Source organism: Homalodisca vitripennis, chromosome 7, assembly GCF_021130785.1.
Source record: "Homalodisca vitripennis isolate AUS2020 chromosome 7, UT_GWSS_2.1, whole genome shotgun sequence".
In the NCBI taxonomy this organism is placed as follows: Eukaryota; Metazoa; Arthropoda; class Insecta; order Hemiptera; family Cicadellidae; genus Homalodisca; species Homalodisca vitripennis.
In genome coordinates, this window is record NC_060213.1 from 31765381 (window position 1) to 31780007 (window position 14627).

General features: G+C 29.7%; 1 protein-coding gene across 1 annotated transcript in view; it reads left to right on the plus strand.

Moving 5' to 3' along the window:
• Positions 1–11669, plus strand: part of LOC124365794 (lachesin-like) — a 51677-nt gene extending 40008 nt beyond the window's left edge. Inside the window, exons 7-11 of the mRNA XM_046821814.1 lie at positions 163–301; positions 5370–5518; positions 6795–6857; positions 8513–8566; positions 9484–11669. Of these exons, the coding sequence (XP_046677770.1) occupies positions 163–301; positions 5370–5518; positions 6795–6857; positions 8513–8566; positions 9484–9656 (578 nt within the window). The 3' untranslated portion in view covers positions 9657–11669. The remainder of the gene's footprint in view (positions 1–162; positions 302–5369; positions 5519–6794; positions 6858–8512; positions 8567–9483) is intronic.
• The last annotated feature ends 2958 nt before the right edge of the window (positions 11670–14627 follow it).

Consider the following 14627-nt stretch of genomic DNA (forward strand, 5'->3'; position numbering starts at 1 on the left):
CGAATTTATGTTTATAAACAACATAAATATAATAAATTCTTACTGCGCCTTGTTGAAAAATATATATCTACTGATACGACTATATGTTTTTGTAGTATCAAAACTAAGTAAGAACTTCTGAAAAACAATAAAAACATATCTTCAACAACAACTTTGTTTTAGTCGCTCCTGTTATCAAAGTACCAAATCAGCTCCTTGGGGCACCTTTGGGTACTGACGTGCAACTGGAGTGCTTCGTCGAGGCTTTTCCAAACACCATAAATTACTGGAAGAAGAATATGGATCAGGTGATATTACCCAGGTCAGTACTGTATTCATTACAAATAAAACCATTACTAAATATAAATGAAATTAATTAAGAAGTAACGGTGTAATAAGAGCTCAGTACTAAAGCAAATTCACCATCCTCAATCTTTGTATAATTGTTCCATGGCGACCAGTGTTGTTTTAAAGTGCATCTATTGCAAACTCAGCATTTAGAATTTTATTCTCAATTCATGAAGGATACCAGGTGTTTGCAATTCCAATTGCTCTCTTTATCTACTATTAAGAAACTGCAAATGATGTATGCAACCCACTACACTAAAAAGAGTTTTAAAAGTTTTGGCATATTTTACTTGTTTATATTGAAAAAAGAAGACATTTGAACATGTTTAAACATACTTTGTTCCTTATATTTGTTGAAAATATTTTAAATGGATTCTTAATATTTTATATTACTTGTAACGTTCTTACAGTATAAGCCATTCTTGAAATATAAATTTTTAGAACTAATTGTAAATTTAAGCATGTATAATTGTAAGATTTTTTTTAAAGAAGCATTTTAATTGTACATTTTTAAAAAAGTTGTACAATGTAAATCCCTCGAATTGTTGTTTTGATTACATTATATATAACACTTTAAAGTTAATCTATACACTCAAAAACCCATGTTCCGGTGTGTATAAATGCATATATGCATTAAATGTGCTATGGGACAACTGTAGGTTTTAAAAATTAAGTTGTGTACCTAAATATTCCATTTATACTTACATATTTTATTCCTTTTTGGGTTTACTAGCTAATTTAGTTATCTCAACTACTCAAAACTACTACTAAAACAAATTCTGTTGTCAAGGCTCGAAAGTTTAAGGAGACAAGGAAGCATTACAATGAAAGATCCTTGACAAATATGGCCAACTAAGGCTGGTTCCAAAGCCGGCTTTAGTAGTGACCACTTGTAATGAGACTTGAGCCCACCTAGATCCCGAACACGGTACAAACTTCGGTACAACTTGTGTCCACATGAATTACGGTTATCTGTATTAGAAGTACAGTTTGGAAACTTCCCGTAACAGTTCGATAGCCACAGCGACCACAGACTCAACTTTCCCTAACAACAAGGTTTATTATGGTTATGGGAAAAGCGTGCACCAGGACATTATGATATACCTGTTATTTTTGGCGATATGACATCAAAGTATGTGTTTATAACTTATTTTTTAAATATGTTGACATCTTTGAAAGGATGACTAGTAGTAAAAGTAGAATGAAAAATTAGTTCCACATTATAGGCATCATTTGCTTCAAGTAAGCGCCAAGAATAAACCAACAATTATCTTTCTGAACGATAACTATTTGTTGGCCGTTGGTCAGTTGTACGTGGTTGGTTACTGTTTTCATACGTATTATGTATAAACTTGAAGTCATCCTCTATGAACTAAAAATATAATATACCACCAGTTGCCTCCATAATGTTTCTTTCGTTACGATCACTATTAATTTCCCACTGGTCAGTTGTTTGTAGTTGGTTATTGTGAGCACACGTATTATGGCCTAAAAATTATCGTCGAAAATGAACACAAAATATAATACACTACCACCGTTCTCGTCAGTTGCCACATCAATTTTCTTTCTTTACCATCAATATTTATTGCCCACTGTTCGGTTTTCTGTGGTGGGTTACTTAATCATAACTATCACTTATTTAACTTTACATGTAAACCTTAGTTCTAATTTAAATTATGTAACTATCGTTACCGGATATATATTGCATCCTTGACGTTGGCGCATAGAATGAAGCAATAATATGATATGGTACTATAGCACCAATCAGATTCTTGTCAGGTTCCACAATCATTCCTATACCCCTTACAATCCTCATTTACTGGACATATCTCAGTTTTCTGTGGTTGGTAATCTAAGCATATATATCGTATCCTTAACGTTAGCACATTGAATTTACCAATAATATGATATCGCACCTTGGCACCGATCAGGTTCTTGTCAGGTGCCACAATCATTCCTATACCCCTTACAATTCTCATATACTGGACATAGCTCAGTTTTCTGTGGCTGGTTATCTAAGCACATATATCGTATCTTTAACGATAGCACATTGAATGAACGAATAATATAATATCGTAATATTCTTGTCATGTGTCACAATTATTCATATACTCCTTACAATTCCCATTTATTAGACATTCGTCAGTTGCCTGTAGTTGGTTAGTGCGAAAGTAAGTATTGTGGCCTTTAAGTTAGCGACTAGTTTGAACAATTAAATAAGATCCACCACATAGTAAACTATCACTTTTTATCGTTACGGTCATTATTTATTTCACACTTGTCGGTTGTCCACATGTAATTGATTCGTTGATTGCTCTATTGTTATGAGCTGGGTTTATATGTTTCGTTTATAACTGTACTTGTTAATGTTAGGTTTAATTAAAACATATTTTAGTGATGGTATCTTGAGAGTATACCTGAAACTCGTTTGTTGTGATTTTTAATAAAGTGCGTCATATCGATTACATTTAAAATGTATGTTACGAAACATCGAGCGCGCATAGACTTACATTATGGAAACTAAAAAGCACCTGGTACTTCTATAACTTTGAGATTGTATCAAAAATATGATTTTTATTGAAATATTCCATAATTCATTGCAATTGAAGGCCTTTTGAACATAGTCTTAAATTACAAGAAGGAGAACCTTTTGCATTACCATATCCTTTCCAATAACCATTCAGAACGTTAGAATCATCCTTCTTTGTCAAAGGATATTGATATTCGTCACCTGTTTGTAAGATTCCGTGATCAGGTCCCGAAGAAATATGTTCTTAAAGCGCGTATCAACATCATCATCAAAGAGAGCTTGAGACTGTTTACAATATATATTAATAATAAGAGTACTTTTCCACTCTATCTTTTTTAATTTGACACGTGTTTTCTAAAACACACTTTTTAACTTACAGATCTCATGCATTGTATAAGATTAAAAAACCACAAGAATATATATATAAATAGCCTCCAATCTACCCTATTAGAATTTCAAGATGATTGTGTTTTACATTATAAGCTGAAATCTTTCCTTAGCTGTAACTCACTAACTAAGCATTTTCAAAACAGTGTTTATAAATTTTGGTCATTATTTTTACGTTAATGAGCTCCTACAATTTCACATATATTTTTCAATTACCCCTTACTAGGCTATGCCTAAGAGTTTTATTCCTTATATAGCTTATTTTAAAAATGATGAACACGCTAATTTACGAATATTAAAAAAAATCATACCTAAAAATCCAAAGTGCAGGTGCAAGTTATGGAATTTCACAGGGATCAATATTATACTAACTGAATTTTAATCTATGTATGATAACATCCACACGTTGTATAAAATATATGTTTACCTTTTAAAACCAATTAATTGTACATATTTGGGTATTTCTGGTACCCTGATAATAACTTATAAGGTCGCAGGAGAAAATGTTTCTGTTTTCCAGGGTTCTTACTACGTCCTTGTTTGAAGACGTGAGCAATTTTATTGCCAGGGCCAACTTAAGGATAGAGTGGAGATATTAGGATTCCTTAAATAAATATGAAATTTTTAAGTAATGTATAGAGCTCGTTATCCATCTATATCGCAGTTTTATGTAACTTAATCCCTTGAAAGCGTTAAAAATTGTTGTGAGAAACACTGACGACTAAGATTTAACGTAACCATAATATGTGCCTTATACCTTATTTCCCCTAGTTTTACAGTTTTTGTAGGAATAGTTAAACTATATAAAAATAAAATCCTTTGTTCGAAATATTTATAATTATAGTAATTTATATTTCACTTACGAACCAACCGCTCCGCAGTTTCAAGTAGAGGGTTAAAATATTCAGTAAACAACTATTATATTTTTAAAAGTTTGATTCAAAATAAATTTAAAAAATACAAAGACTATTGTATAGGCTCTTACTTTAAACGCCTACTGAGTTTGAATATGATTAAACCTAAACGTAATCTCAATCCTTCAGAATAATAAAATGCAACTTGTATTTTTCCTGTTATATTCCACATTACAAAACCAATATAATAAATCCAATAGAAATATAAATAAACCTGCAATTGATATTATATAAGGTCTCGAAGGTCGGTGAAAAAATTTACCAGTGAGTTTTTCATATAGGTACCAAAATTGTGGGTGCTGAAAACACTTCTGAAAGTGATTAAATTTTAAATATAAAAACTTTTATGGGTATTTTTAGTTTTAATTAAGATTTAAAACTTATTTTACATGATGAGACAGACCGCACATAATTGTTGTTAACGTTAAATCCTACTAATTTTTCAGCTTGATGGGAATTTACCTTTTGTAGAGCAAATTCTCTTATATATATGTTATATCAGTGCAATAGGTTTTCTGTTGGAATCAAGTGTTTTCGTTTTAAGAGAAACTTACATAAAAGGTTCAGCATTTAAAATAAAAATATATTTTTAAATAGCAAAATCTATTTATACCACAAGTATAAGGTATATTCTAATAGTTTCTGACAAATAATTTACAATTATTTATTAAAGAAACCACTCTCAATTTGTATTCAGCTCATAAAAGTACGCTTAATGTAGAGCATTGTAGTACACTAATCACTGGAAATTCTGAACATTGGTTGTCATAATACAAAGATTAATAAAAAAAAAAAACAAAAAAAACAGATATTCACGAGAGCAATATATGTAGAACAACACGGGTAAATAACGATTTGAGTGATGGGAGCGTGTGTTATTCGTACGCGCGTAAACAAACATGTTATTTGTGCACGCTGAAATCAATTTCATACTATGTGAGCTTTTTCCATTCAGTTTCATGTTTTCCCGTTTCTCGTTATATTCTAATTTAATTGTACGACCATATTGACAAATATATATTAATTCAATTATATTAGGATACTGCTTAAGAAACGTTAATTTCAATAAAAGTTTCAATAAAATAATTTCATCTATATACCTTGATTTTAGTTTAAGTTGATCTTTACATATAAAATAAATCACATTCTATAAGTTTGAAAGATAAGGAGATCAAGAGAGCAAATTCTGTTGATAAAATATTTTGTTTCAGTCACAAAACTGTGATAGAAGAGATCAGAAACTCCTACAAAGTCCACATGAAACTGATCGTAAAAGGTTTCAACCAAAGCGACGTTGGGACTTACATGTGTGTCTCATCCAATTCCATGGGGAATGCCGAAGGAATAGTCAGGCTCTATGGTGAGTTTCTTGTATGTAAAGCAACAATTCGTTACCTCTAGTTATAACTTTACTCAGTTTTTAAGTCGTTTATTGATGCTCAGGTCATGTTAATTGGCTGAGCGTTAGCGAAGCCTATCGTTGTGGGGCTGTAAAAGTTCTTTCATGTATGTCTGAATGTCCGCACGATGTCTAAAAATAAGACTGACTTATAGTCTTGCAATTTTGTATGGAGCTTTATTTATGGATTAGTAAGATTGTGAAAAGATGGTATCTTTATATCCAATATAGTAAGTCCTCTGCGAAGGATTACTATTGGATAGGGTGGAACTCCTTTAGTATTAATAGGTGTTCCTAGCCAGGACATGAGGGAGAGCTGTCCTATTTCCGCTTTGACCGGAAAAGCTGCAACAGAGATTAGTTTATCTTTTTCCAAGGTTACACTACTGAGATATAGCTAGCTATCCATCTTCATGGGATTTCGAAAGGAAGATGACTCCAACCCCAATATCTCTTGCCTTACAAAAGTGTCTCACAAATATGTCCAAAGTTAATTTTAAGACAAAATACAATGGGAATCATATCAGCTTCTTGTTCTACTCGAGCGATCTGAAGTTAATCTTCTATCACCTTATCTTGGCTGAGCGTTAGCGAAGCCTTATACTCGATTTACTGGAAATAGCTCAAGTCTGTCTGTCTTTCTCTATTCACGATAAATAATAAACAGATTTGAAATTGTGTGTGAAGCATCACTTTTATACAATCAACATCAAGGTTTTTGATGATGGTGCATGTCACTGCATTGTATGTAGTTGAAGTTTAGCAAATAATTTTACATTTCTTTTGCCGGTATCCATGGTGGCAATCAGAAACGTCTAATTTTGCAAGCAAGCTCAATGAGATCATATGACAATTTAACAGTGGAAATACTATCACCTGTTAGTGCAAATTATTAGATTACAGTAAAATTTTATAATTAAAATTTAGAAAAGAATATCCAAGAGTTTATCAGTCATATGACAAAATAACGTTTATTACAAAACATTATGTGTAACGTTCATTGATTTAGCGTCAACTTAATGAACCCCTTAAATGATAAAGGCTGTAACAATTGCCTTTGCTTTTTTTACATGTTATATTTACATATGTTTTAACTATGAATAAAAAAATACTTAGATAATTGGTTTTTATAAGCGTATATATTTTTATGTTTACTATGCTTGATGTCTCAGTTTACGACGATATTATTGTAATTTATATACGGTCTATAATTAAAAGTGGGTGTTTTGTGTTGCAGAAATCAAAATACAAACGATCCTTCCTACAACAACAACGGAGCCAACTACGATTACTATTCCACGTAAGTTTACACTGTAGTTAATATAGTACTTTCTAAACACGCACTGACAATAATTAATATTCCATTTAAGAATCTTATCAAAGAACTTTGCGTTTATTACGTGTAAAAAGTCTCTGCTTATTTCTTAGACTTTTTAAACACAGTTGATAGTTGTGGAAACCTAAATTATTTTGAGCAATATGTTTACTAGAATTCGTATTATGTATCATAAGTTTAAATCTGTAAGGTACTTTTAAAACACAAAGGATGATTTGAGAAAACTATAAAAACTTGTTCCCGTTTTTATATGAAACAGATTTCTTCCTGAAAAATGTTGTTAAAACAGAGATATAAACCATTTTTTAAAATTTGAACTCTGTAGTTTTTTATTGTAAATTACAGTCTCATTTTAATTGCATTTCGACAATTTAATTATGTTAACTCTATAAAAGGCTAACTGAGTCCAACGCATTCTAGTTCACGTGCCTTTTGTCTTACAATACACGATATTTTAGTAAAATTTTAATACTATTCACGCTTTTCGAAATAGAAATTATAAAATTAAAACTGGTTATGTATAAATTAAAATAAGATTCGTCAAATTTTAAAGCATATACTGATATGTATATGTAAAATGTGGCATTATAACGTTAGACATGCAGTGTTTAATTTGTCCTTGTATGTACTTATAAAAAGCTAATCTTTCAAACATTCTACATTACATGTTTATTATAGCTAACAAATAACCCATATGAATTATAAAAAAGAATGTAAACATATTCATTAAGTGAGATTGATGAAAAGTCTATTATAAAAATGAGGGAAAGCGTTTTTATAATGACAAACTTTTAAGCATTATCTTCTTGTATACGTTACAAGTGTAGATTTTATTGCAGCTACGGAGCCTATACTAATGTGTTTAGCGACATTTTTTTATTTTCGCCGTTTTATTTCAGTAATATACACTGCTTATTGATGAATGAACCTTATGAGAGTCTAGATATGATACATGTTTAGACTGTAAATTTAAAAACTTAACTTCCTCAGGAGAGTAACATTAAATATTCATACTTAACTTAAGTTGTCTATGCCAAATTTATTACATACGTTAATTCCATTGACGATTCTGATCTATCCACGCAATTGCTATGGGAAAAATCTTCTGTAATTCATGTTATTGACATGTTCTAAATACTGAATGTTATTATTATTTTAAGCTTATGGTTGTTATTTTTAAGTATTACAAGTTTATTCAGTATACTTAATGTTTATGTTTATGCGGTTGACGTCATATCTATAAACAAGGCTTTTCGTTTCAATCGGCGTAAAATACAGGTGAACAATATAACTGTGGGGAGCCATTTTAGGCAAAAGATAAACCATCAGGACCTACCTTACGAATATACTATTATATTCATAGCTTACTTAGGATTTGAATGATAAAATATCCGTTCTTGTGATGCAATGCAATTTTATATTAAATATTTTGCAATAGTGGTACATTTTTAAAACATTTCTAAATACCTATTAATAGATATATTCCTTTGTAATTAATTTACATTAGATTTTAATATGATAGGCTATGTTCTCATTATTCAGAATGTACAGGTTGTCATTTAAGCCATGTAAATAACCAGAAGTCTTGTATTTGTGAAAAATAATTTGAATATTCACAGGTCGGGAAACGACTACAACCGAAGTATATAAGGAAGTTCTGCCTACGACTATGAGTAAGTAGCAAGTATACTATTTTATTCTTAGACTAAGATTACATTTTTAATCTCATAACTTCTATTTTATTAAAACACTATTGTAATATATAAGGTTTTAATCTAATAACACTATAATGTTTAAACCTATATTTTATACGTACGATAATTCAAATGAGACTCATTTATGTTAAAGAAGAAAATACTTCATAGAAACATATTTCCACGATAACGAAAAACAACAAAATGAAATAATTTAGGTATATTAATTTAGATTCAAACTCTACGCTCGGATAAATATACTTTCCATGTAAGTTAAAAATATAAAGTTATATATCTAAAATTGGTATTTTGAAATTTAATTATCTATACCAAATTTATTACATACGTTAATTCCATTGACGATTCTGATCTATCAACGTAATTGCTATGGGAAAGTTATATTCCCTTACAGTATTCTAAATAATATTCTACTTACGAGTTTACTTACTTAATTTTTGTTTCACAGTTTATATTTTCAGTCTACTAAAGATTTAAAAACAGTCAGTATTATAATTAAAACCAAAACAAAGTCAAACACCAAATTACCCAAGACCACTTTATAAAACTTTTAGGAGTGTAAAATTTATTTTTAAATTAAATTATTAGTAATTTATAATAAAATACATAAGATATTATTCTAATATATACAAATTGTAATTGCCTATAACGAACCAGTTTTTTCTCTCATATTTCATAGTTTTTATACTGCCAGTTGATTTTTAAACAAATAACACCTAATTTTTTGTTGTTATGTTTTGTGTTGTTGTTTTTTTTTTTTAAAAACATATGTGAAAATAACTTTTTATCATACATAATAATTATTGGGTAGTATTTAGACATTATTTTAATTTTACATATAACAAAAACCTTACCATAAAATTGATATAATTTTGCAGATCCACTTTACGTGACGGAGCCACATTTACGGGACATATTCCAGGATCACAACGACAACGAGATATCTGGTGTATCCAGCAGACAACACATTACTAGCGGGATCTCTCGGCAACTTGTGGAACCACTGTGGATGCTCGCCTCTCTGCTAGTTCTCTCGGTTTCCGCTAGATGACGCCACTAGTCCAGCACTGACGTACGAACATCCTGCTCACTAGTCTAGTCCTGGACAGCTGCCCACTGTGGCGGCCATATTTGTTTCCTACAAGAGGCTTGCCCTCATGCTGTTAGTGTTAGATGTGAAAATACACATTACGTTTTGTACGGCGTTGTTGATGAACGTGTAAAATACTTGTTGTTATTTAACACTAAAGTGTACATTTGTAACATAAACATTTGTCTGTAATTATTTGTAAGGTTCACTTTGATTAAGTTTAGGAAAACAATACTTTTGAGTAACTATGATTAATCATTAATACTTTTAACGATGGAATTAAGATTTTACCACCGTCCCACTATTATGGGTTTTTCACAAACTCCATATCCTTTTTTTCGATATTGCTTCAGAGTGTGTGATTCATTTTTGGTAATCACATTGGTATAATATAGTGATTTTATTCATGCATAAAAATAGTTAAACGAAATATTTTAAAACAAAATACAAAATAACCAATGAAGAACTCATGGTTACTAACTTGTAAGTTTTTAATGTATAATTTTTTTCTTAAAAACCCTTTTACGTTATTAATAAGCATTTGAATCTTCATTGCATATATAGATCCAGTATGAGAATACTTTGAGTAACCTTATGCAATAATAATAACAGACAAATAAAAGCTCTCAATTCTGTTCAATTCTATAATAAAGCTGGATTTCTACTTTAGACAAAGTTCTATTTAAGTGATTAACTGATGTATTCCTACATTAATTATGATTATAAAACGAGAAATAAATACTAAAAATACAGGAATAACTATTAAATTACAGATTTAAATTGAGAAAATTACATTGTATGACGTACAAAAAACATGCAATTGTTTGTTTGTAGCTTTATATTGAAATAGTTCTGCTAAAATTTACGTGATTTGTTCTTCGTTTTGATAAAAAAATTGGCTCAAATACTTGTGAAACGTGTGATAGATAATAATGTTAATTTGATGGTAATCTGTAAAAACCTGAAACTATTTAACACTTCTAATATAGGCTTTCCCTATTGATAATTTGCTAAATACCTACTGTTCTAATTATCATTTAGTTTATAAGTCTATAGTAGCCTAAAAATAACTTTTTCTTCAAGAGTTATTTATTAACATAGTTTTAACAACAAAAGTTTACAGGAGACGTAATGTGATAATTTACTTCCATTTACTAGGGTATTAGGTTGTAATATGTAAATTATAATGAAACTAATATTTAGACATTTCACGGACTATGTATAAAGGTAATATCATACTCCATATCAGTCTAATGTATATGTAAGTACCTCAGTATATTTTAACATATCCAAACGACTTAATAATAATATATGCTTTTGAAGTTATTTTAGCTGTTTTTGATCGTATTTATTTCAATAATAATTGGTACACTTCAGCAGGTTTTTCAGCAAAAAACGGTTTTAAATATTATTATTGTTACTACTTAATATATTAATTTAAAAGTAAATTCCTATTTAAGTAATTGTAATATTGTTATTCTAAACATTGTATTGCATAAATTTCAACTTCTAAATAGAAACACCTTTTTATTTACTACACATGTTTAACACTATGAGGCATAATTATGTTACATTACATAGACATTATAAAGGTGTTTTAATCTTATACTGTTTCAATAGTAGTATTGCATACAATTTTAACCAATAGATTTTTTTTATTGAATTTGTTCCACTGATCTGGTTTATATTATGATTGTGTATGTTTTCATTCTTTATTTCATTTTAAAACCTGGACTTAAGAGACATCATTTTTTAAAGATATGTGATTAACCATAATTGAAAACAGGCTGAAGGACACATATAGTATAACATACAAAATCGATTTTTTACGTTTGTATATGGAAAATTAGTTTAGCCCTAAAGGGTTAATATGGGTTGTGATATAGCATAAATATTTATTGTTTTAGTGTAAAGAATGTGTAAAAATGTATTTGTATATTACGAACATAATTTAATAAAATATATGGATATGAAAGACGATGCACTTTGTTTTATTAACAAACCTGACAAATTTTGAAAAGTCTAAAGAAGGATCATTTCGTAGTGAAATCAACTGAGATTTATTGAAAGTACGAGAGGGTAATAAATTGATAAAATTGCAATTCACTTACTAAATTATTTATGCTGGTATTCACTAATGAATTGAATTAGACTCTTCTTAGTGTAACCCACACGAAAATATTCTGATGACACTTAAGGCGGTGATGCCATATCGCTGCTAAGCACCGGCGGTCCCGACTCTGACACTACTATTGTCTCATTATGTTTACTTGATTCATATAAATAAAGTTAAGTATCCGTATTTTGTTAAAAGAAACAGCTGGTAATGGTGGTTTATTGCAACACAAGTAGATACGGATTAATTATTTTTCATAAACGTAAAACTGGCAACAATGTTTGTCGCATGGAATTGTGGAGGGGGGTGACTCAGACCCACCAGCCACAATCGGACTCTTCTCGTGCAGGCTACTATAATGGTTATGAGAATTGATAGATTTTCAACTGACGTCAACATGTCTTTGTGTGTTATATATTACACAAAGTCTCATTGCTCAGTCAGAAAATAGACTATTACAAGAGGCAATGGTTGGTCAAAAAAAGTTTAGCCAATGATTTTCGCTGAAATCTACGCTGTTTAAAAGTACTTGTTTAAACACAATACATATTGCTGTTAAATTATGGTCTATTAACTAATTAGTTGGGATAATTAAATGTTTTGAATGAAGAGAAACGGATTTATAAAACAATGTTGAAATCAATTTTAGACAGAAGCTTTTGTTCTTTGTTGGAGTTAACCTTAGATTCAATCATGCTTGGTGTTCAGGAAATGTAATCGTCTTTCTTACAGACGCGTTTATTTGTTTTAGTGTATGTCAAAGTGTAAACTACATAATTTATGAGATTGCTAATCTCCATAAAAGGCGATTAAGTGTTCATGAATCTTAATTAACATCAGCGGGATTAGTGAGATTGATGTAGAGTGACACTATCGATATATGATATAGGGAACTACTATATAGAAATCAAAAAAAAAAACAGGCAGTTAAGAGATAATAAAACTTATAAAATCACTCAGTTCTCATGATTTGCTGAAGGCTATCACTAGAGAGGCTTGGAGTTTGTATATCTGCCTGTCTTTTCCCACAATACTTCCGTGATTCGTAGACGTAAAATGTTTCATAAACCTTCATTTCTATATAGTTCTTATCAAATTCTATGGTGATTCTTGTTGTTTTATTAATTGCATTAGGCATTAGTTAAAAGACTAAGGAGATATGTTACACGTAGTCTACTCCTCAAAAGTCTTTTTTGGTTAAAAAAAAAAAATAAAACCTTTAACTTTTCCATGCTTAGTACTTATTAATTATATTATTTTAATTCATTGTTACCTTTGATCTTAACTTTTAATGATCCGATGTAAAAAAAGGTAAATCCGGCTAAGTCGTGTAACATTAATAACACGATTATATTATTTGAAGTGGGTGGTGGTATCCAGCTGTTGTATCATGAAATGCTTATAACAATTGAATAATAAACACCATTATTGCCGATTTTAACACATGATTAATAACCTAATGTTGAGAGTGATTGTTGTAAAATTAGTCCATATTTGTTTATATGTACATCTTTAACATAAATAATTGTAATCTGAATTAATTATTGGAAGAAAACTGAATAATTCGATAAACTATAAAGTCTTTTTACAATTAATATTGTACCGTTTTACTGGCACATGAGGGGTTAGCTTTAAAATTTAAATGTTTGTGAAGGTTCAAAAAAAAAGGAAAACGAAAATGTTCTGAAATAAATAAAGTTCAAACTAAAATAAAACTTCTTCTTATAAATAGTTACTGGATTTAAAATTAAAATAAAAACTTCTTGATGACTTTTAAATTCAAACTTGTAATATAATTGTCACTCCAAAAATGTACAAAGTTCTTACAGCTTGTCTTTTATTCAATTTTCAAAATTCAAAACTTTCACACTCTAATCTGATCTGGCAATTCTTTACTTTAATTTATCTTTAAAATTAAATTTTATTTTGTTACTAATTTTCTTTACTTTACTTTAAATATAAATTCTTTTCAGTGTTAGAATTTTTTATTATAAAAATTCTTCAGTGTTAGAGATTTAAAATTATTGCTGAAAGCATCAGTAACAACCACAAAACTCTTTTAGTATTTTTACATACAATTTTATGTACATGTGCTCACTGCACCAACAAGTTTTATATTGCAAATATCAAAAGGACAAGTTCCTAAATTCCCATTAAATTTAATTTTTACAATATTTCTTTCCCCATAATTATTCAAAATAACTAAGAATGAATATTGACTGGACTCCAGTTAAAAGGTTCACTTAACCGCAGGTTCGATGACGATTAGCAAAAGATTAACTCTAAGCACTTTCAAAGTCTACTCGTTACTATAACTTCCGATCAACTGAGACGGAAGGTACGGCACGTCTACCTCACCCCACCTCTCAATTTCTTTATCAAACACTGCCATCTGCGATGCGCGCCTCGCTGATAGCAGCCTCTTTTGTACTGTCCAGTCCTTATTATTCTTCTGGGCCTACTCCTTCCACCGGTAATCCAGTTACCCCAAAAATTATTATTTTATACAATCTGTACAATATGATATATTGAGTTTATACAATATGGACGTTAGCAGCTTTTCGATATTGAAAACAAAGTTCAATAATTAAATATTAAATATTATTATTACAAATATATTGACCTAGTTAATTGAAATAAAGTTTAAACATCTAGTAGTCGACTCTACTGTTAATCATTATAAAGAAATATAGAGCACAAAACGTATTGGAACTCTTTATTATACAACATGTAATATAGGTTTGTTTTATATCTATCTGTACACTTATAATTTTAAAAAGACATGACTGTTTTAATTATATAACCATACATATTGT